This window comes from Bathycoccus prasinos (assembly GCF_002220235.1).
Source record: "Bathycoccus prasinos genomic : Chromosome_15".
NCBI lineage: Eukaryota > Viridiplantae > Chlorophyta > Mamiellophyceae > Mamiellales > Bathycoccaceae > Bathycoccus > Bathycoccus prasinos.
The window spans coordinates 49,870-71,091 of NC_023994.1; the positions used below are offsets into that span (position 1 = coordinate 49,870).

General features: G+C 47.4%; 12 protein-coding genes across 12 annotated transcripts; 7 read left to right on the forward strand and 5 right to left on the reverse strand.

Annotated features, from left to right (window-relative positions):
- Positions 1-79: 79 nt before the first annotated feature.
- Bathy15g00260 (unknown protein) lies at positions 80-1,255 on the reverse strand (the record flags this gene model as incomplete). The annotated part of the gene is made up of 1 exon (XM_007508884.1): positions 80-1,255. The coding sequence occupies one exon, from the start codon at positions 1,253-1,255 to the stop codon at positions 80-82; it is 1,176 nt and encodes a 391-aa protein (XP_007508946.1).
- Positions 1,256-1,684: 429 nt separating this feature from the next.
- On the forward strand, positions 1,685-2,251 carry Bathy15g00270 (cyanate hydratase; the record flags this gene model as incomplete). The annotated part of the gene is made up of 1 exon (XM_007508826.1): positions 1,685-2,251. One exon carries the CDS (start codon positions 1,685-1,687, stop codon positions 2,249-2,251), a length of 567 nt encoding a protein of 188 aa, XP_007508888.1.
- Positions 2,252-2,321: 70 nt separating this feature from the next.
- On the reverse strand, positions 2,322-3,104 carry Bathy15g00280 (predicted protein; the record flags this gene model as incomplete). Its single annotated transcript, XM_007508778.1, has 1 exon — positions 2,322-3,104. One exon carries the CDS (start codon positions 3,102-3,104, stop codon positions 2,322-2,324), a length of 783 nt encoding a protein of 260 aa, XP_007508840.1.
- Positions 3,105-3,340: 236 nt separating this feature from the next.
- Positions 3,341-4,213, reverse strand: Bathy15g00290 (predicted protein; the record flags this gene model as incomplete). The annotated part of the gene is made up of 1 exon (XM_007508694.1): positions 3,341-4,213. One exon carries the CDS (start codon positions 4,211-4,213, stop codon positions 3,341-3,343), a length of 873 nt encoding a protein of 290 aa, XP_007508756.1.
- A 435-nt stretch (positions 4,214-4,648) lies between these two features.
- Positions 4,649-7,252, forward strand: Bathy15g00300 (unknown protein; the record flags this gene model as incomplete). The annotated part of the gene is made up of 1 exon (XM_007508902.1): positions 4,649-7,252. The coding sequence occupies one exon, from the start codon at positions 4,649-4,651 to the stop codon at positions 7,250-7,252; it is 2,604 nt and encodes an 867-aa protein (XP_007508964.1).
- Positions 7,253-7,451: 199 nt separating this feature from the next.
- Positions 7,452-8,129, forward strand: Bathy15g00310 (peptidyl-prolyl cis-trans isomerase; the record flags this gene model as incomplete). The annotated part of the gene is made up of 1 exon (XM_007508705.1): positions 7,452-8,129. One exon carries the CDS (start codon positions 7,452-7,454, stop codon positions 8,127-8,129), a length of 678 nt encoding a protein of 225 aa, XP_007508767.1.
- A 164-nt stretch (positions 8,130-8,293) lies between these two features.
- Positions 8,294-9,175, forward strand: Bathy15g00320 (pentapeptide repeat-containing protein; the record flags this gene model as incomplete). Its single annotated transcript, XM_007508683.1, has 1 exon — positions 8,294-9,175. The coding sequence occupies one exon, from the start codon at positions 8,294-8,296 to the stop codon at positions 9,173-9,175; it is 882 nt and encodes a 293-aa protein (XP_007508745.1).
- A 63-nt stretch (positions 9,176-9,238) lies between these two features.
- On the reverse strand, positions 9,239-15,548 carry Bathy15g00330 (P-ATPase family transporter: proton; the record flags this gene model as incomplete). The annotated part of the gene is made up of 2 exons (XM_007508781.1): positions 9,239-9,268; positions 9,300-15,548. 2 exons carry the CDS (start codon positions 15,546-15,548, stop codon positions 9,239-9,241), a joined length of 6,279 nt encoding a protein of 2,092 aa, XP_007508843.1.
- Positions 15,549-16,009: 461 nt separating this feature from the next.
- On the forward strand, positions 16,010-17,218 carry Bathy15g00340 (50S ribosomal protein L3; the record flags this gene model as incomplete). Its single annotated transcript, XM_007508839.1, has 1 exon — positions 16,010-17,218. One exon carries the CDS (start codon positions 16,010-16,012, stop codon positions 17,216-17,218), a length of 1,209 nt encoding a protein of 402 aa, XP_007508901.1.
- Positions 17,219-17,343: 125 nt separating this feature from the next.
- Positions 17,344-17,985, reverse strand: Bathy15g00350 (predicted protein; the record flags this gene model as incomplete). The annotated part of the gene is made up of 1 exon (XM_007508891.1): positions 17,344-17,985. The coding sequence occupies one exon, from the start codon at positions 17,983-17,985 to the stop codon at positions 17,344-17,346; it is 642 nt and encodes a 213-aa protein (XP_007508953.1).
- Positions 17,986-18,552: 567 nt separating this feature from the next.
- Bathy15g00360 (phosphatidylinositol synthase) lies at positions 18,553-19,428 on the forward strand (the record flags this gene model as incomplete). Its single annotated transcript, XM_007508823.1, has 1 exon — positions 18,553-19,428. The coding sequence occupies one exon, from the start codon at positions 18,553-18,555 to the stop codon at positions 19,426-19,428; it is 876 nt and encodes a 291-aa protein (XP_007508885.1).
- Positions 19,429-19,551: 123 nt separating this feature from the next.
- Positions 19,552-21,180, forward strand: Bathy15g00370 (unknown protein; the record flags this gene model as incomplete). The annotated part of the gene is made up of 1 exon (XM_007508793.1): positions 19,552-21,180. The coding sequence occupies one exon, from the start codon at positions 19,552-19,554 to the stop codon at positions 21,178-21,180; it is 1,629 nt and encodes a 542-aa protein (XP_007508855.1).
- Positions 21,181-21,222: the final 42 nt, after the last annotated feature.

The window sequence follows — 21,222 nt, forward strand, 5'->3', positions numbered from 1 at the left end:
GTGCGCCGCAGCTGTTTTCATTGAATTCTACAAATGTGTACATATATATTTATCACGAATGACTACTTCTACAACCTCTCTAAGCCGCGACATCGCTACGTTCAAACTCCAACGGCATCAACTCTCTATTAGTATTTAATCCCTCTCCTTCTTCTTCCGCTAATTCTATTCCTCCTCCCCATCTCCTGGCCCTCCTCCTACTGTTACCGACGAAACAATAAAAACATGCACCTAAAGTCTCCGCGACTTCTGTTTTGTTCGGATGCACAAAAATAAACACCAACGCGTGGAAAAAGCCTTGCAAATTCTTCAAGATCACGTGCGTGATGGCTAGATACACGTTCACGTCGGGTTTCTCGTATTGGAACAAGTTCTCTAAACGCATGAACGTTCCCGGGATATTCGTAATGATTTGAATAATCGGATACGCCGCTAACGCGTACACTAAACTCTCCGCTTTCTTCACCGCGCGTTTCGAGGCTACTCGCGAGGTGGAACTCTCGTCCCTCTCTTCCTCCTCCATAACGTCCACTTTCGCCCAATCTCCGTCTTCGTTATAATCATCATCTTCTTCTACTTCTTCTACCACAACGTTCGCGTTCATCCTGCTCTCCATCAAAAACGTTCTCAACGTTCTCAACGTCTTGAAAATCTTCACCCAAATGTACGTGTTTGCAGCCATAATCACCCAAATTGGAAGATAAAAGAGCATAAACCTCGCCGTCACCGCCAACTGAGTGCCGTCGTTTTTGATGTGACACTTACCGATTCTCGCGTCGCCGTACAAATTTCGAAACAACGGCAAGACGGACAACGCCACGGACGAGAGGAAAATGACCACAAAATAGTACTTCACGTCTCTCGTTTCCCGTCCGCTTTGTTTCTTCACGACTAAGCTGTACGTGAAATGCGACATCGATATCGACCACATCGCCGTTTGCATCGAAAACAGCTGTATAAAAAATCCTTGCGCTCGGCACCCCAACGGCGTCGAGTAATTACTACCACTACTACTCATCAACTCCTCCAACTTGGTCGTATCGAACGATAACACCGAGACGCAATATCCAAAATCCGCCACGGCGAGCATGTAAATCAATCGAGCCGCTCTCGATTGTCTCGTCGATGGCGCCAAAACGAGCACGTTTAGAAGAATAAACACACATCCAATCAAACTCAAAGAAGCGGTCGAGACGTTCGCCTCGTGTAAAGCTTCTCTCGATTTTTTCGAGAAGATTAAACCAGTCACGGTCATCTTCTTCTCCTCCTCCTCCTCCTCCTCCTCCTCCTCCTCGGTCGTCTCGTCGCGCTCGTATTCTTCCTAAACCCGTCTTCTTCTCCTTCTTTCCGTCTTCTTTTTGTCTGTGTCTTTTGTGTGTTCTAATGTGTTTTAATGCTTGTTAATGTTGTTAGGGAAAGAGAGGAGAAAATCTTCTGCAAAAAGGAGGAGAAATTTTGTCAAAAATTTTCAAAAATTTTCGCTCGTAAAAAAAAGAGAAGAGTTGTCTGTTGTGTCGTTTGGTCGTCAGTTTTTTGAGCACCCTCCCCCCAATTGATACAATAAGATTACGCGAAGAAGACGACGACGACAACGATGACAACAACGACGACGAGAGTGACGACGACGTTTACGACGACGAAGAGGAGTAGTGAGAGTAAGAGCAGTACCGAGAAGAAGAAGATGATGACGACGAGCAGCGCGAAATCTATTTTGAGACGAAGAAGAAGAAATTATGCACCACCAAACGTCGCCGTCTCATCATCATCGTCCCGAAGTAATAATATCGATTGGGAGAACGACATCGTCTCGAGACACGACGTGACCGAACTCATCGTTTTTAATCGCATGAAAATGAACATTTCGTGGGCCGAATTAGCTTTGAAGGTGAATAAATCGAAAGAATGGACGACGAGCGCGTTGCTTGGACAACATCAGATGAGCAAAGAGGAAGCTGAAAAAGTGGGCACAGTATTAGCTCTCCCCTCGGTCGCAGTCAAGCTGTTACAAACGGTTCCGTATAAAGGGAGTTTACCAACCTCTGTGCCGACAGATCCTTTGATTTATAGGTTTTACGAGTTAGTGAACGTGTACGGGACGACGTTCAAGGAGCTCATTCACGAGGAGTTTGGAGACGGCATCATGTCCGCGATAGATTTTAACATGAACTTATCCAAGAAGAAAGGGGATTTGGGGGAAGATAGAGTTTCCATCACCATGAGCGGGAAGTATTTACCGTACAAGAAGTATTAATTATTATTCTACACGCGGTGCACTATTTAGTAGCGGTCTATTGTTGTTGTACATGTTCATTATTATTATACTATCTTCTTTTACCGAACAAGGCTCCGCTGAGCGCTTTGCCCGGAATAAAAGAATTTTTCACGTGTCGAAACGTCAACGATATTCGTTTCTTTTCGTCGTCGTCGTCTCCCTCTCTTTTACTTCCTAAAATTCTTCTTCCTCCTCCTCCTCTGATGCCGTGTAAATAACAGTCGTAACTTTTGCCGTAAAAAACGAGCAAACTTCGTCTCGGGACGAGAACGTCGAACGGTTTCAACGCGTCTTTGAAATCTTCGTGCGGCGTGAACGAAACAATCTCGTCTCGCGCGAGCGAAACCACGCACACGAAACTGGCATACAAAGGTCCATCCTGATGGCTTGAAATTCCTTCGTTCGGTTGGTACTCGTTCACGAGCACGTGATTGAGTCTCAACACTTGTTGTTGTTGTTGTTGTAAAGACGAAGAAGAAGAAGAGGAGAGTGAAAATGTCTCCTTGACGCGTTCGTCGTTTTCTATCCTCAGGCACAAGTCTTTCAGAAAGTTTGGAAGTCGTTCGCCGATTGTTTTTTGCGCGTTGACGGTTCCCCCGAACGTTTTCACCCGTCGACCGGAGAGGACTTTCCACGACGATAATAAAGTTCCTTCTTTTCCTTGTTCCTTTTTCCGTTTCTCTTCACATCCTCCTTTTTCTTCTGATTCTTCTTCTTCTTCTCCGTTGGTAAAAACGTTCGAGAGTAAAATTCGTTCCTCTTCTTCCGATTGGATGAAGTTTTCAATCAGACGAATATCTTTTTGCGCCGTCGTCGTTTTTATCGTCGTCATTTTAGTATCACTCCTTTCTGGCAAGGGTGGTAGTCTTCGTAAACATCGTTCGTTCGTTCGTTCGTTCGTTCGTTCGTCGTTCGTTCGTTCGTGTGTCTATTGAATGAAGTTTGCGCCGTGAAAAGAAGAATAATAAATGAAGCATTGTTTTACCAAAATGAACGCGTAGCAGAGTACTATTAAAAGTATGCATGACTGAAAGTATGTTTGTTTTAAGAAGATGATAAGGAACGAAATCAAGTCAAATCATCCTCGTCGCCTAACAACCCACCACCGGCTGTGATTTTTTTCTTCGCTCTCAGCAACAACGTCGTCTTCCAACTGTCTAAGCGAGAGATATCGTCGAATTGTCCCAAGGCGTTGGCGAACGCGTCTTGGTCTCCGGCTTCGCTCGCGTTGGCCAAATCTTTCAACAACTGTTCTTCTCGAGAATTTGGAAAGGTTGGGTCGATGTCGTTGTATCTTTGGCAGGCGTTTAAAACCCCAACCGGGTCTGCCGCGCACAATCGACAGATTCCCGCGTTTAACAAGTACCCTTTCGCGCTATATTTCAACAAGTTATTCTCCGCCGCGTGTTTCGCGCAGTCTTCGAAAGTTTCGACGGCCATGTCGTATCGCTCCAACTGACCGGCGAGCGACGCGACTCTTAATTTACACTGGTTCGCCGTGCTCTCCGTGTTCTCTCCTAAATAGAGATCCGCGGCTGCCGTAAACGCCTCCAAACTCTCCTCTAATTTCTTCTCTTTTTCCAGCATATCGCCGACTTCTTTCAAATGTTTCGCCGCGATCGATAAACGACCAATCTCGCTAAATTTCTTCGCCGCTTTCTTGAACATCTCGATTGATTTCTTCAGATCGCACTTCTTGTAACAGTTACCGCTTTCCACAAAGTTCATCGCGACTTCGTGATTCGATCCGATTTGAGCATACATTTCCGTCAATTTCTCGTACGTCTCTCCTGCTTCCAACCAGTTTTTTGAGAGTTTAAACTGTATCGCGGCTTTCTCGTATAACTCCGCCGCGTCTTCGTACTTTGAGGACGAGGAGAATAAATTCATGAACCCGCTTTTGTTCAAGCGATTTTCCGCTTGTTTGAGTAAATCCGACATTTATATATACTGTATGTACTTTTTCTTCTTTTTATGATGCTGATTTTGAGACGTTGTTGTTGATATCTTCTTCTTCTTCTTCTTCTTTCGTCTCGCTCTCTTCTTCTTCTTCTTCTTCAGTTCGTCTTTGTCGTTGTCTTCTTTGCGTTGTTTGTCTTCTTCTTTCCGCGTCAATCTAAAACGGAAGAAAAGCTTTTGTGAGAGTGAAGTTTTTGTTTTGTCCAAACGAGAGAGAGAAAAGAAAGCAAGAGAGAAAAAAAAAAAAAAAAAAGAGAAAAATTCGTCCTTTTTTTGCTTTTCACCAAAAAATTTTCGAGCTTTTTCATGGCAAAAAAGTAAAAAACGACGACGAGAGCCGCACACAAACAACACAAAAGAAGAAGAAGAATTCGTCAAAGAAGAAGAAGAATTCATTCATCAAAGACTACAAAGAAGATGAAACGGAACAACGGCGGCGCGGGGTTTAGACAGCGATCAGATCATCAGTTGGTGACTGGAAAACCGCAAGCACCAACGAAATCTGCTGCTGCTGCTGCTGCTGCTTCTTCCGGGGGAGTTGCGGCAAAGTTAGCGGCGTCGTCTTCTCAGCACCATCATCATCATCAGACGACTAATCATTTAACATCATCATCATCATCACAAAGTAACAACAACGACGACGACTCCTCCTCCTCTCAAAAAGGAGGAATGAAAAATAATCAGTCGTGGACGACGAAACACTGGCTCGGCGCGGTCCTCGTACCGGCCGTATTTTTCTTGTCCGTGGTTTTAGTCTCAAACTCAAACTACGGGAAATCCGTGGAGGAAGTCACGGCTTTGATGGCAGAAAAAGAGACGTTATCGGCGCAAGACGAAAACGCGAACGAGTTAGACCCGGAAGCGTCGACGGAGGAAATCTCGTCCAGAGTGAACGCACCGACGGAAGAAGAGCAAGCGATGGAGGAAATAAGATCCGCGCGGGAATCGAACGAAATGGAAGACGAACAGTCCGACGTGCCGCACGCGAACAGAGCGAGCGATACGTGCGCGTATTTCGAACAGCAAGCGAGTTTGCAATACTTTTTCAAAAACAGGTGCGATTTCGACGCGGATGCAAAGTTGATCAATCCGGCGGATAATTCGGAAAAGCCAGGAAGAGTGAAGTTGGAGTTTATCGCTTTGGCGAGTTACATGGAAGGGTTCTCGTACATTGAACATAAACGGATTTCGGATAAGAAAGCGGCGGAGGCGTTGAAAATTCGAGCCGAGGCGGAAACCGCGGCGAGCTATTCCGAAGGTAAAGTGGACGACGATCAGAGAGATACGGAAGAGCACGTGTTGGAAGCAGCGATTGCGCAATCGCCTCCGCCGCCGATGGGACCGCCGGAGGAGATAGTTGAGGAAGCAGAAGAAGAGGTAGCCGAAGAAGGAGGAGGAGAAGAGGAAGAACAACAACAAGAACTGTCTGCGGAGGAGCAAATTGCCGCAGCGGAGGAGCAATTAGCGTACGAAAAAGAGAGGGAGGAGACACAGATGAAAAAGAAATGGCAATTTTGGAAGAAAGCGGATAAGAAAGTGCCGAGTTCGCGAGCCTCGGACTCGGATTTGCTCGCCATGGAGATGATGGAAAAAGCCGAAGAAGCGGCTGAACAAGAAGAACAAGAAGGAGGAGAATCTCAAGAAGAATCCGAGGAGGAAACGACGATCAACCGCAGAATGCTTTTGAAGAAGAAAGGAAAAGAGGGAAAAGAGCAAAATGCACCGAATCAAGCGACCATCAACCAAGCGGAACCGAACGCCATGGTTGGACCGAAACCGTATAAAGCCATCGTAATTGGACAAAAACAAGCGGCGTTTGGTTTACTCATCGCTAGATCGTTCAAAACGTTACAAATGCCCGCGGTGACAGAAATTTACGAGGGTGAGCCGAAATCTTTTGAACGAGTGGTTGAAATGACGGAACATGAAGCGAAGGAAGCCGGTGCCGGCGATGTTCGAGTCAAGCAAGAAGTCATCGGAAACAAAAACGGCATGCACGAAATTGAACTTTCAAAGTCAAAAGACGACGCGAGAAAAGGATTGACGAACCGCAGAACGATGTCCGTCCCGATGATTACCGGCGACTCGTTGATTGCAAACACGAAGCACGAGGAGAAAACGATCGTTTTACACATGGGCGAAGAGCACGTGGATGAAGTTATCAAAGGTTTCCAAAAGACGTTGAACCACGGAGGACGCATCGGCGGCCCAGTCTCCACCCCTCGCATCGTCTTCTTCCGCGCGAAAAAGTTGAAAGAAGCCTCGGAAGCGTTTAAAGGATTACCGTTTCAAGTGTTCATTGTCGGCAAACCGCGCGATGAAACGTCCTCGTCGGGTCGTCCGTTTTTGATGCGCATTGACGGCGTTCGATACAACGAGCACTTAGATTCGATTAAAGACGACATGACCTATTTAGTTATGGCGTTGCATCACAACGACCCGTACATCGACGTCGCGTTTAGCGAAGGCGCGACAGTGTGCGACGCCAAATGCAACTGTTTCACCTCCTCGACGTTTAGACAAGCCGCGCCGGTATGCTCGGGGCACACCGCGCACTTGGAGTCTTACAAAGACCACACGTGGACGGGACCGAAAAACAAAGCCAAGATTCGTCACGCGCACTTGTTTGGCTCCGACGGCCATGGCGGTCAAATGCGAGTCCAACAAAACGTCGAATCTGCGGTTTTAAATCGATTAGATAACTTTTTGAACAAAGACTTGCCTTCTTTAGAAACTGTCGACAACCGCGACTGGATCTCCGAAGGTATGCAACAAGCGGAAGACGAAGCGAACGGCGTCGGAGAGTTCGCGCCAAAAGTCAAAGGTAAGAAGAAAAAGAAGAAATACGAAGAGGAATTCACGAACGAGTATTTGATGAAAAATCCGTTGCGTTCGTCCGGGTACTCTTGGACCGGTGGAAACGGATTCGCCGGGGCCGGGGGCAGCACCATAGAAAAAGACGTTCGCGAGGTAGATTTCCGTAAGAAAAGTAAGCAAAAGAATTCCAAACATATTAATTAATACAAACTTCAAAGTTCACACGCGGTTCGTACGCGGTGTGATGATTTATTATTAATAGCTGCTTTTTAATGCATAATGATACCACATGTTATATGCATTGTCCCTCCTTAATATTGCGCGAACAACAAGAGAGAAGAAGACCAAGAGAGCAAAAACCTCAAATTTGATCATTTTTTCGTTTGGTCTCGTTCGTGACAAAATGTCCTCAACGTCATCACTCCTGCGGGTGATCAAAAACGTCGTCTCTTCTTCTTCTCTCAGAACACGCAGAAGCGCCAGCAACAGACGAATACAAGCGATGGCATCATCGACAACGAACCCAATCGCCACTTTCGATACCACGGAAGGGTCTTTCAAAGCCGAACTGTTCGTTGACCAAATGCCATTAACCGCGTCGAATTTCATCGATTTAGCAAACACCGGTTTTTACAACGGACTGCACTTTCACAGAGTCATCGACGGATTCATGTTACAGTTTGGGTGCCCAAACTCGAAAAAGAACGGCGCCGCGAACGCAGGAATGGGAGGGCCGCCGCCAAACTCAAAGTTTACAAATCTCGCCACGAAGGAAGAAATAACGCGAGACGCGAGAGAAGGCTGCATTCCGGACGAACTGACGGCGAAGATCTCGAACGAGCCCGGGACTTTGTCGATGGCAAATACCGGCGCCAAAAACTCCGGCGGGAGTCAATTTTTCATCAACACCGTCCACAACGACTTCCTCGATTGGTTCGACAAATCGTCGCCGTCCGCGCACCCGGTGTTCGGTAAAGTCACCGAAGGTATGAACGTCGTGATGAAAATATCCGCGGTGGAGACGCACCCGAACGATTGCCCGAAGAAAGGGGTCATGGTGAACTCGATTACCATCGCGTGATGAGTTTTGGATGAGTTTTAGTTTTAGTCGTTTTAATGGTATTCGTAGTAGAGTAGTCCGGTTGTACTCTATCGTCGATCGACTCTGCTGCTTTTACCTACGTTTTGCTTCATAATAAAATCGTATCTCAACTACTCTAAAATAATTACTTTGCTGCGCTGATGATGACGACGACGACTCTTACCGCTCCTACCGCGACGACGACGACGCGTTTTGGCACATCTGTTAAAAGTACCGCGAGAAGATTGACTGTCGCTGATGCTCGTTTACGTCGTCGTTTTGAGATGAGAAAAGGAGTAGTCTTTCGTTCATCATCATCATCATCATCATCGTCGTCACTCAGAAATTATGATGATGATGATGAAAGAACGCCGAGCACGTCGTACGACGACGACGATTCAAGAAGAAGAAGAACAAAAAGAACGACATCCATCCTTCTCTCCTTAGCCACGGCGTTCTCGATGGGATTTGGAGCCCAAATCGGGGACTTCTTTTCTGCTCGAGCGGAATTTTTAGACGACAGCGTAAAATCGGAGGTGACGGATTTACGGGTGAAACAACTCGACGGGGTTGATTTTTATTCCAAGTCGGAGCACTCGAACGAAGACTTCTCAAACTTGGATTTACGAGGGACGATTTGGGTGGAAGCCGAGCTACGGAACACGAATTTCTCAAAGTCAGACATGCGAGGAGCAGTGATGACGAGGTCGATAATGCCGAACGCGGACGTGCACGGGTCGGACGTTTCGAACGTGCTGTTCGATTACGTTCTGTTGCGAGGCGCGAACTTTGAAGACGCGGTGGCAGTTGGGGCGAACTTTATTCGGTCGGATATGGGCGAGATGAAAATTAAGAACGCGGATTTTACCGAGGCAGTTATCGATCGGTACCAGGTGTTAGGTTTGTGCGAAACCGCGGAAGGGGTGAATCCGTACACCGGAGTGGATACGAGGATGAGTTTGGGGTGCGATTCTTTCGTCAAGAAGTACGAAGGGAGCGGGCAAGGAGGGAAAATTGAAGTGAAATGCATCGGGAAGTGCGAATAAAAAAACGAATTGTACGCTTTAATGAACACGTTTGCTTAAAATAATATTACAATGTGACGTGCGCTACGATTTGCGTGAACGAAAAGTGATCACCTCGATCGTTCTTGGATAAGAATTGCGCCACTTTCGCGTCCGCACATATCTCCTCTAAAGTTAACGAATCATCCATCGCGACGCCGTGTAAGTAACTCTCCAAAATTCTACGATTGTATTCGCCTATCTTTTCGATTCGTAATTGATAGGACTTTGTGGTAACGTTGTACGCGACGCCGAGCCTATGCAGCTCGTCAATGACGTCTTCAGCAGTAGTCATCGATGCAGACGAAGCTGGTGATGAAGGTAACATCGTCGTCGTTGAAGACGCGACGAAGGCGTTTCGATATAAAGCGTGAAATTGAGCGTCAGCGCTCTTCGCCGCGTGCACGGCGATGAAACCTAAACCGTTCGTTTTTACAGACATAGCAAACGCTCTCGCCGCAGCTCTTAAGCTTGTACCTTTTTGGATGCGTTCAAAGCCAAACGCATTATACGCGACGTCGTAGGACATCGGTTTCACTTTGAACACGTCCAAGGTGCCGCGATGCAACGCCACTGCGCGGAACGGGGAGTCGATGTCGTTCTCGTTAATCTCTTCTAAAGCGTGTTTTAAGCAAACCAAAGAGGTCGATAACAATTCAACGGCCACCACGCGACCGTTCAAGGCGGATTCTTCGTCTTCTTTCTCGTCGGAAGTCATGACTTTCTTCTTCTCCTCCTTCGACAAACCCGTTTCCCTCTCCAAATTCTCCGAGTCCGAAGACGAAAGTTCGTACTCCTCCTCTCCGTCGTTATCGTCGCTGTTCATCATCTTCCCACCACTCATTCCTCCTTTCTTCTTCAACTTCTTCGCGGCTAACTTTTCGGCTAACATCATCGAAAACGCTCCAACGCCACAATCGGCGTCTAAACATCTCAACGTCGCGTGCGCGTCCAGCAAAGCGCCAACTTGTGAATCCGCTTTCGCCCTTCGCAAATCGCGAAAGGCTCGAGACCAATCTATAGAGAGCGAGAGTTGTTTCAACTCCTTGTTCAATATTGTGCGGTATCCAAACGTCAAGCGTGTGAAGGTATCGATGGTTAATTCACCTTTTTCCGCCCGAAGTTTATTTTGCAAAACAGTCTCCGGTTCTTCCGCGGGCGAGTCATAGAGAGACGTCGGGCGAGCACCAAAGTGGTCGTCCTCGTCTTCATCGATGGAGGATAATTCCTCCGCTACGTCGTCATCGTCCGCATTCACGTGTTCGCCTTCTCCTCGCTGTTGTTGATGATGATGTTCCAGTCGCTCATCTTCGTCTTTTCTACTTTCATCTTCTTCATCCTCTTCTCCTTCCATAGTGGTCTCTAATCGCCGAGGCGATCTGTGCGGCGACGCGTTGAATTTTTGGGCGCTATTGAAGTACGCCGCATCGTTCGCTGCCGTCGGTGTGCGCTGACCAGATCGTATAGGAGAGCCGCCGGTGGATTTTTTTAGGAACGGTGAGATTGGTGGCGCATTTCTCGGGGTGAAAGTAGCTCCAGTGGCCACGTTGTTATCCTTCGACATTTTCGCTTTGATCGCTTTGCGCAACGCCTCCCTGCGTTCTAAATCGATGTCTCTCGCCGCAACCGCGGAAATTCGTTTCGTTTCCGCGGACGATAGACGTCTGCGTTCAGGCATCCACTCTGCTCTGACTAATGCTCTGTAAGAGATTGTCTTCGCGGCATCTTGCAAGAGAAAACTCAACAGAGCAACGCATATGCAAAACAACGTTTGCTCAAACGTACACGGCGACATTTCGTGAAACGGCCAATGTCTCGTGAGCAAAATGGAGGCAAAAGAAGACGCCATGGTGGCCAGGAATAGGAACCCACCCGGTGCTAACGTCCAAAACGGATCGGGTCCGTCCGAGCGCGCGCATAATACCGAGAATGCATCCGTTAATGCCATTTTCAAGAAAATCATGCACTTGGCTTGCTCGTACGTATCCGGCGCGATGTCCAACGCTTCGAGTAAACCAAAGTTTGCATTTGAGCTGGAGAAGATTTCGCGCGCTACAAAGCACGTCGTGAATGTGGCAACAAAGCCCATCGCTAGTCCAGATGCCAAGATGCACGGCAAACGCCACGCTTCGGGCGACGCTGACGGTCTCGCAAAATCATAAGCGATTGACAAGACGACGCAATCGTTCACCGAGGCTAACAACGCCAACGCGATGACTGGTAAAGTGAACGTTTTCGGCCACGCCACGTTAGTTTCGTTCGGAAACACTAAGAAGGCGCACAGGACAAACACGGTGAGCAAGTGGCACGTGCAGATGATGCGGTACAAAACGTAAGTCTTTGCGCGTGCAAAAACAGCTCTCGCTTCGACGATTGCAGAAGCGACGTGCGCCAGCGACGGTCTCGACACGACAAAATCAGCAACGCGAACGGCAGCATCCGTGGACGATTGCGAGGCGGCAAAAGCGGCGTCGGAAGCCCGCATGGCGGGTAGATCTTCTAAACGATCTCCGAGAACGCCAACGATGACTTTCCTGCTGCTGCCCAAAAACCGCTGGTTGTGGCGACTGTTTTGATGCATCGCCGCTTGCTTGAACCGGCGAATGATGTTCGCTTTCGTTTCCGCGTTGCTGCACTCGAAAAAGCAATCGACTTTACTGATAGGCACTATGGATGTGGTTGTTATTGTCGTCGTAGATGTAGAATGAATCGTGGACGATCGAATACCTCTTTCGGCATCGGAAACGAAATCGCTCCTTTGTTGTTCAGATGTCACTTGCTCCGGCGGTGGTCGACCTTCTAAAACTTCTCGACAATTTCGAACGATACCTTCGTATCGTTTACCCGCGTTCGTATAGAACGATTGCACGCGGGGCGAAACCGATGGTGGTTGTTGTCGATTTTTTTGACTCGCATTTTCAGACCTATTGAGTTCTGAGTCCGTATCTTGATTATCGAGTAAAGATGAAGACGCGAACTCCTCTCCCGCGTTACCAGTTCTCGTCGACGAAAGCACGCGTTTTGGATTGTGCAACTGTTCCGTTCGCACTTTAGCAAACGATTCCGACGCGGAAGTGAATAATTTCACGTCCACGCCTAAAGCTTTCAGCGCGTCTCTGCCGGCGTTGCAATCTTGACGGACGTGACGCGAGAAGGCAAAGATACCTAAGAAGACCCATCCGTTCACGATACTGCCTTGGTTCTGCGCGCTATTTTCGAACACTTCCGCGGTTGTTTGCACGTCATATGCGCATGCAACTGCAACACATCGCAAACCTCGTCGTTCAAACATTCTCTCGCGATTTCGAGCCTCGTCTAACGCTTTAAAGACTTTTTTCGCGTGTTCTTCGTTCCCGGCGCGAGAAATCATAGTTTCTCGACGGACTAAATTATCTATGGATTCTAAGCATCCTTTGGCTACAGCGAACACACCAGAGTTTGAACCATCCATGGCTTCTTCTCTGGAAATCGTTGCTCTCGAAAGTTTGACTACGGAATCGTACGGTTCGTACGTTTTCTGGATGTAGGTTTCTGAGAGCGAACTCAAACCGTCTTCCGCTAGTCGCTCCGCGATGGCGCGATCGACGGAATCGTCGAATATCAAATTCATTTCGTCGTCTGCTACCAGAAGTTGCTCAAAGACATTGTTGTTGTTCGATCTCGCTGTGGTTGGGGTTGCTGATTCCATGACTGAAGATGAATTCTTCCACCATCGCGATGCCAATGCCGCGGCAACCAAAACGTCCCTCGGTTGACAACTATCTGCAAACACAATGGGTTCTCCGACAATACGAGTCGCGAACCGATCGACCACGCAGCACGACGTCGAACAGAAGAGCGCTTGCATTGCGGCAACGTCTTGTATTGCACTCAATCGGCTGATACCAAAAGTTCTCGTCGTCGTCGAGCCAACGAAGGATGACAACGGATTGCTACTACTCGATGCTTCTTTGTTCGACTGTTGTCGTTGTTGCATGTTCAGATGTTCTCTGTTTGCTTGCCTATTCAAATAATACTCGGGATAGTAATCGTCGAGTCCTGGGCTGTACCCAGGAGACGCGCGCGCTTTCGCCATTCTCCGAATACCCAACGCAACAGTCGCGTGAACGACAACTCTCACAGCTATTGGCAACGCGCACACGCACAATACGGTTGCAAAGGAGCACGCAAACCAAAATCCTCTACCGGCTACGACTAAAAAGAGCCAAAGTGAAATTGCAGAAGCGAACGACGCCACAGCCACCCCGGTCATCACGAGATCTAAAGACCGGTCAAACGCAGACCCTCTCGGCGGTGTTGCAACGGTAGTACGCGCCATCGTAGGTACTTGCTGTCGATGGTGATGACTTCGTCGTTGCGTTGAAGCCGACGATCCAAACAGAGCACCAAACGATTTCGAGCGAACCATGGATGATTTTCTCGAGCGATTTTGATGACTCGTTGAAGTCATCGAGAAGAAACCTAAAATACCAGCGGCGTTCGCGCGATGTTCTTCTATTTGCATAATCTGCTGCATTTTGCGCGCGATGGCTGTTCGAGGACCGGTTCTGCCTACAATTGCGGCACCGCAACCGGCGTAAATAACACTCCCTCCTAAAACCGGTTCGCCTTCGGAGACGCCGATTAAATCCAGCGAGTCCATTTCGTTATCATCGCCAAAGAGCATGGACAATTCATCACCACGACTCGCACCTCCGCGCGGCGTACCATTTGCAAACAAAGACGAGGATAACGTCGATGACGACGCGGTATTAATGAGATAATTCGAGTTTCGCGTGACGAATAATACGCCCGAGCCTCGATAGACGCAATCGCACGGCACGATTTGACCGACGCGCAATTCGACAATATCACCCGGCACGAGCGATTTCGACGACACGCGCATCTGCTTCCCGTTATCTCGAACTACTGTCGCGTACGCGGGGAACTGTCCATTTCTTGGCGCGTTTGTCCGAGTCATATTTTCTAAAATTTGTTTCTGCGATTGTTTCGTCGTTGCTTTTGTTGAAGTCGTCGTCAAAGCCGAAGTCGTGACTTCCGTACCAGCCATCAAAGCGCCGTCGTCTCTGCTTTCGGACCACCCAACGTAACAGTTTGCAAAGAAAACCAAGAACAAGACTAAAACATCAATAATAGAATCGAGTGTTTTCGCTGGATCCATAGCTTGTAGGCATTGTAAGAAAATAGCAAAGAAAATCACCCTCCCAGCTGGCGCGTTGAACTCGCGAAGGGCGTGTTTCACCAACTGACCGTAATCGAATTTCTCTCCAGGAACAGAGTTCGGGCCGAACTTTCGTAACCTGCGAGTGACTTCAAACGGAGATAGACCTGAGTTTACCGAAGTGTCGTAAAAATCAGCCGAGTGCTCTAAAACATCTCTCGCCCGTACCGGCACGAAAGTATCGACTTGAGGTTGATGATTACGATGAGCGTTGGTGCTATCGGCTTTCTTCCTACCCGGAGACGCGTGAGGACCTTTTCTCGTCGGACTCTTCGTTAAAAGTGGCGTCGTCGTCGTATCTTCGTCGTCGTCGTCGGTGTCGGATTCGATTTCTGTGTCTTTATTACTGCTCCTAATCTTGTTGTTATTGTTGTTATTGTTTCTTCTAAAATCTCTTCCTGAACTACTCCTCCCGACGTTTCTAGTACTCGCACTTGAATTCATATTCATACCAAACGGGTTATACCCGGCGCCGCGATTCCTATGTGCCGCGGCGTTTTGCGCGTTCCGTAAAAATTCTGAATCTTCTGAGAAGATCGAGTCGCCTTCTTCGTAATAATCGTCGTTCGTATTATTGTCTCGACTAAACACGTCCTCGGAATTCATCGTCGCTCTATCTTCGTCGTCGTCGTCGAAATCGTCGTCGAAATCGTCCATAACGTTACCAAAAGCATCTCGTCTTGCACGCCTATTCGTCCTCGTCCTCGCGTTCGTAATTCCATACTCGTTCTCTTCGTCGCTCAAAACTCTCTCTCGATGCCTCGCCGCTGCGTAAAAGTGTTGCCTTCGCAACCACTCCGGATCGATCGAGTTTGGCGTTTCCGGAGCGCCGCCGCCATCGTTACCACCTCCATCGTCGATTTCATCTCCTTCTTCCTCGGAAAAGAGCGACGATTGGGATAAAGCAGCGGCAGAAGAAGAAGAAGAAGGAGAAGCGTTCCTCCTCGCGAGCAGCAGTTCTTCTTCTTCTTCTTCTCCATCTTCGCTTTTGCTTACGAACGCGGAAACGCCTTTCCCGAATCCAAAACCACCAACTCCTTTTTCGCCGCCGGCGGCAGAATCGCTCCTGTTATCGTCGTCGTTTTTGTCTTCGTCGTCTTCCTCTCGTCTCCAATTTCTCGTCGTCGTCGTCATCTTCTTCTTCTTCTTCTTCTTCTAAATAAAAAGGAAATTCAAAAACGTAACCGCGCGGCAAAATCACTTCTTCGTTCTCATCATTTTCTCCATCACTTCTTCTTCTTCTTCTTCTTAAAGCATCATCACACTTTTGGCAGCAGTTTCGGCGGTTGCAGCAGTGTAGCGCTTTAAAAGAATACCACGAAAAACGCTCTCTCTTCTCCTGTTACTGTTGTTGTTCTTTTAAAACTCTCTCTGCTGAATAGTAATACTCTACTAGAAGAATAATTTTACTTTGCGCGTGGTAGCTTTTGTGTTGAGAGATGTGAAAAAGTACGCGACAAAAAAAGGAGAAAAACACAACAACAAAAAAAGAAATTTTTTTGGAAACGACGAGAAAGCAAAATCAATCGATCGATTAAATTATTTTCAGAGAAGGAAGGAGCCGCAAAAAAAAAACATCAAGAGAAGGCAAAATCATGTTGAGACGCGCTGCTGCTGCAACAAATCCTTCCTTTTCTGCTGCTTCTGCTGAGGCTGCTTGTGTGCTGTTGAACAACGCGACCACGAGGATGAGCAGAGTGTGGGGTTCAGTTTTCGCGTCGACATCAAAATCATCAGCTTTTTTCTCTTCTTCTTCCGTTGCTTTGAATGATGCGTCGGAATCATTTTCATCAAAATCATCGTCAACCCCGATTGCCATTTTTGCGAGAACGACAACAACAACAACAACAAAATTAACAACGAATAATACTAATAAAAGAACGTACGCCTCGCAAGCGAAAGCGGTGGACGCGTTATTCAAACGCCCTTTACCGCACAAAACGCAAGAACAGCTCATTAAATCCGCGCAGAGGTTTGGACCGAAACGACCCGGGTTGATTGCCGTGAAAGCAGGCATGACGTGCGACTGGGACGAGTGGGGGAAACGACACCCTTTGACGGTTTTATGGATCGACGATAATCAAATCGTCCAGGTGAAAACGGAAGAGAACGAAGGGTACAGCGCGGTTCAAGTTGGAAGCGGGTATAAGAAACCAAAATCGGTGACCAAACCAGAGCTCGGGCACTTTATTAAGGCGCAAGTGCCGATTAAAAGGTTTCTGAGCGAGTTTCGCGTGACGCCGCCGACGATGAAAATGTATAAAGAAGACGAGGAAGGAGACGATGATGATGACAACAACAATTTAGATGTAGAAACTGTAGAAATTAAAGGTGCTAGGGAGTATAAAGTTGGAGAGGAGTTAAACGCGAACCATTTCTTTGCTGGACAGTACGTGGACGTGCAAGGGGTCACCTCGGGCAAAGGTTTCGCCGGGCCGATGAAACGGTGGGGTTTCTCCGGGCAACCCGCCTCGCACGGGAACACGAAGAAACACCGCGCGCACGGGTCGATCGGTCAGTGTCAAGATCCGGGGAGAGTCTTTAAAGGGAAGAAAATGGCTGGACAAATGGGCGGGAGAAAACGAACCGTCCAGAACTGTTTCGTGTATAAAATCGATAGCGAACGAAATTTAGTGTACGTGCGAGGCCAAGTCCCGGGGAGGAAAGGATCGATCGTGAAAGTTAGAGACGCTTTGCGCAAGAGAGCGACCGTGGAGGAATTAGAGGCGCAAATAGGACAAATTGGCGTGACGATTGCGCCCAAGAGTAGCAAAGATCCGTACTCCGCGTATAACAAGGATTAATAATAATATAATAAAATTAATAACGAGATTTTTCAATAATAACTTTGGCTGGGTTTAATAAGATCAATAATAATACATAGTCTCCTAATAATCATAACGTTTCTAATACGGTCGCGAAAGATACATTACTCGACACCTTCTTCTTCTTCTTCTTCTTCTTCCGGTTCCCAATTTCCGGCGTTCTTCGCGTCTTCCTGTAACAAAGGCTTTAACGTTCCATACGTCACCGTTAACGCGCTCGCCTTGTACGTTAAAAACCCAATTAACGTGACGCCGTAGTTAAAATCAAACGGATGCCCTGGGATGTGATTCCACAACGACTCCGACGCGACTACGACCACGGGAACAATCAACCTCTTCTGAAACAGCGCTCGCGAATAAATCGTCGCAATTTTACCTAAAACTGACTCCGGGCCAAACACCAACTTCTTCACGTCCGTCACCGGTTCGTACACCAAATTCCTCGTGTAATCCTCCTCCTTATACCCGTCCCGCTCCTCGTTCACCGTATCCACGTACTCGGATAAGAACTGGAGGTATACGTACGAACCAATCACACCTATCGCAGAGCTAAAACTCGACGCGATGCCGTACCCGAGTAAACAATACAAAGTCAATCCCGCGCCGTATTTCAGCGTTAAAGTTTTCAGCTCCGTTTTCAAGAGTTCGTATTCTTTGTCGGATTCGATTTTTTTCTTTGTCGCCGGTCTCGGTTGCGAATATTTCACGTTTTTCATCTTCTCCAACTCGTTTTGTTCCCACGGCATGACGTTGTTGTTATTCTCTTTTCCTGAAGATGGTGGTTCGTTCGCGTCGGTGGTGGCGTTTGTTCTTCTTCTCGTTCTTGTTCTTGTTCTTCTTGTTCTTCGTGTTGTTGTTGTTGTTGTTGTTGCGATTGATGATGATTTTGCGCCGGCGGAAAAGAATCGATTCTGACGATGATTTCCTCCTCTTTTACTTTTTAATAAGTTTATTATGCGAGTGCTACGAGTCGCGGAGCTCGCAGCAGCGGAAGCTGAAACGCGAGAGTTGATCGTTGTCGTCGCGTGTTGGTGGTGGTGCATGGTGTGGTCGTCGTTTTACGATGGAATTCCACTCGAGGTTTTTCTCTGTTTCTTTCTCCCCAAAAATTTTGCAGTCTTTTTCTTCATTTTCAACACGAGTATATTTAGGTGAATTTCTCTCTATTAGTATAGAGTAGTTTAATGTCAACGACGACGAAAGAACGAAGACCGTCCTCCTCGAGAAGACAAATCAACGCTCCGGCGAGGTTTTCATCAGATTCAGAGGACGATTTTGTTATCGCGACGACGACGACTCAAAAGAAGAAAACGATGGTGAGGAAGTCATCAATTTCACTCACCAATTCTTCGAAGAAGAAATCTAAAAATGCATCATCATCATCATCATCATCATCATCATTCTTCACGAGACATTCGAACGTGTATGTATACGTCCCAAACATAATCGGGTACGCGCGACTGTTATTAGTCTTCGTTTCTTTCTACTACTCTTCTTCTGGTGGAAGAACAAACACAAAAAACCACGCGGGATTTATATCCGTGTTCACGTATTTGCTCTCATTCATTTGCGACGAGTTGGATGGTCGTTTTGCACGAAAATGTAACCAGTGCACGGAATTCGGCGCGGTGCTGGATATGGTCACGGATCGATTGGCGACGACTGGATTGTTGATCATCTTGTCGAATATTTATTCCGAGATGCAATTTGTGTGCATATCGTTGATATTCTTGGATATTTCCTCGCATTGGTTACAAATGCACTCGCAACTGGCCATCGGGAAGAGAGGACACAAAGACATGCGAGAGAGTCGCTTTCGATTGTTGCGCTTGTATTACGCCAATCGAATATTCATGGGAGTGTGTTGCGTGTCCACGGAGGTTTTGTATCTGTGTTTGTTCATGGCTAAGGATAAAGAGTTGAACGCGATACCTGGTCTCGTACCGATATCGAAAGAGATCATCAAGCGCGTTTCCTTCATCGAGACGTTCGATTCGTTCCTCCAAAAAACGCTCGGCGTCGGCTCTTTGCGAACGTTCGCGACGCAATTCATCGTTCTCGCTATTCCTGGATTTTTGTTGAAACAAATCGCTAATATCGCGCAATTGCGGTCCGCAGTCGTTGCCATGTGTGAACACGAGCCTGAATTTGCGGCGAAACGAGAAGAAGCAGGGACTAAGAAGAACTGATGAATGAGCGTTTCTCACTATTATTATAGCCTCGCGTAGTAGATATTTGTGTGTTGTTATTTGAGGAAGACTCTTTTTGCTTCACTTTTCACTTTTCACTTTTCTCTTGCGCTTTTAATCAAAATGTCACCACCATCATCTGCGACGAAGAAGAAGAGAAGAAGAAGAAGGTTTGCCATCGTAGACTGCGAGGATGAGGTCGAGTTTTCGTACGTCGCCATCGCGTATTCTCGCCTCCTGTCCTTCTCCTCAAAATCCTCCTCCAATTCGTCTTCCAATCAAGAAGAAGAAGAAGAAGAAATTTGGGAACACCATCGAGTGCCGGAGGGAGAATTACCAGATATGAGCGAGATTGAGACGTACGATGGGATCGTCATAACCGGGTCTCGACATTCCGCCGTGGACGGGGTAAAATCTATGCGATGGATGAAACATTTGAAACAGTTTTTAGAACGCGTGGCACGCTTGAGAAATGAGAAGAAACAACCGAAAATATTCGCGGTGAACTTTGGCGCGCACGTGTTGTGCGAAGCGTTAGGAGGGAAGGTAAGGAGACGTAATAGTATTAATAGTAACGAAGAAGAAGAGTTGGATGTGATTGGGAAATTCACGTGCGAATTTGATACGAGCGCGTGCGAGAAAGCGTTCCCGAAATCGGTTTGGTCGAATACGCGCGCGATAATCGAAGAGAAGGAGAAGCGCAGAATGAAGATGGTATCGAAGCAACGGGACGAGATTTGCGAGTTGCCAGTAGGTGCTGTGATGCTCACGAAGGCGGTCGTTGACGATGACGACGACGATGACGATAACAGTAGTGATGAAGAAAAAGAGAAAGAAAGCCCCGATCTTCCGGAACCGGAATCGGTGTTCCAACCCGTGCCGCACGAGTTTTCCAAGTTTATTCCGGAGAGGCAGAAACCAAAAGTAGCGGGAACGAGTAGCGAAGACGCTAATGCGCACGAAAAGAAGAAGAAGAAGAAAGAACAAATACGAGCAGCGAAAAAGAAGAAACCTCTGTCGTATTCGAACGAAGCGGTATGTTGCTGGGCGTGGTCGCCGTCCTTCAGTGATGATAAAGACAACACAAAGTCGAAGGCGAGAGTGTTGGCGTGGCAACACACGCTTTTGCGAGACGAAGAAAAAGAGAAGAAGAAAAAAGAATACGACCCGGAATCAGACCCGTCGATTGCGTTTTTATCCTTAGCGAGAGCTTTTCTGAGAAGCAAGAACGACGACGATGAAAACGACGACGACGAAAGCAGCGGCGTTTCGTACTTAAAGGATTCGAAAACCTCGCTCTCGAAATGTTTACAAGCCGCGAGAGAGACGATCGAGGCGAAGAGTTTAGACCAGTGGAAGAAGAAATCCATCGTCAGAGACGAAAACGGAAACGTCACTGAACACGACGAAAATGAAGTGGTCGTCTTAGATAAAATGGAATCCGTCGCCGAACAGGCGTTCCTAGCCACTGCGAAAGCGGTAAAATCAGAGTTGGATTACGCGAGCGAAGAGTTTCGATTGTATTCCTCCTTGAACGAAGTCGCCAAGAACGCGTTCGAGAGATGCACGAAAGAAGTTTTAGACGCTCGAGTCTTCGTTGAAAAAATCGCAGACACGGAAAAGAAAATACACTGCTCGATACTTCCAACCATAGAAGCGTTGGAAAAACAAATCGAATTGTTCGAAACGACCGTCCAGAACGCGGAAAAGAAGTGCGATGAAATCGACGCCAGGATAGCTAAATTAGCCTAAACAACGCCAAAAAGGAAACGTTTGTTCAATTCGTTTTTCGGT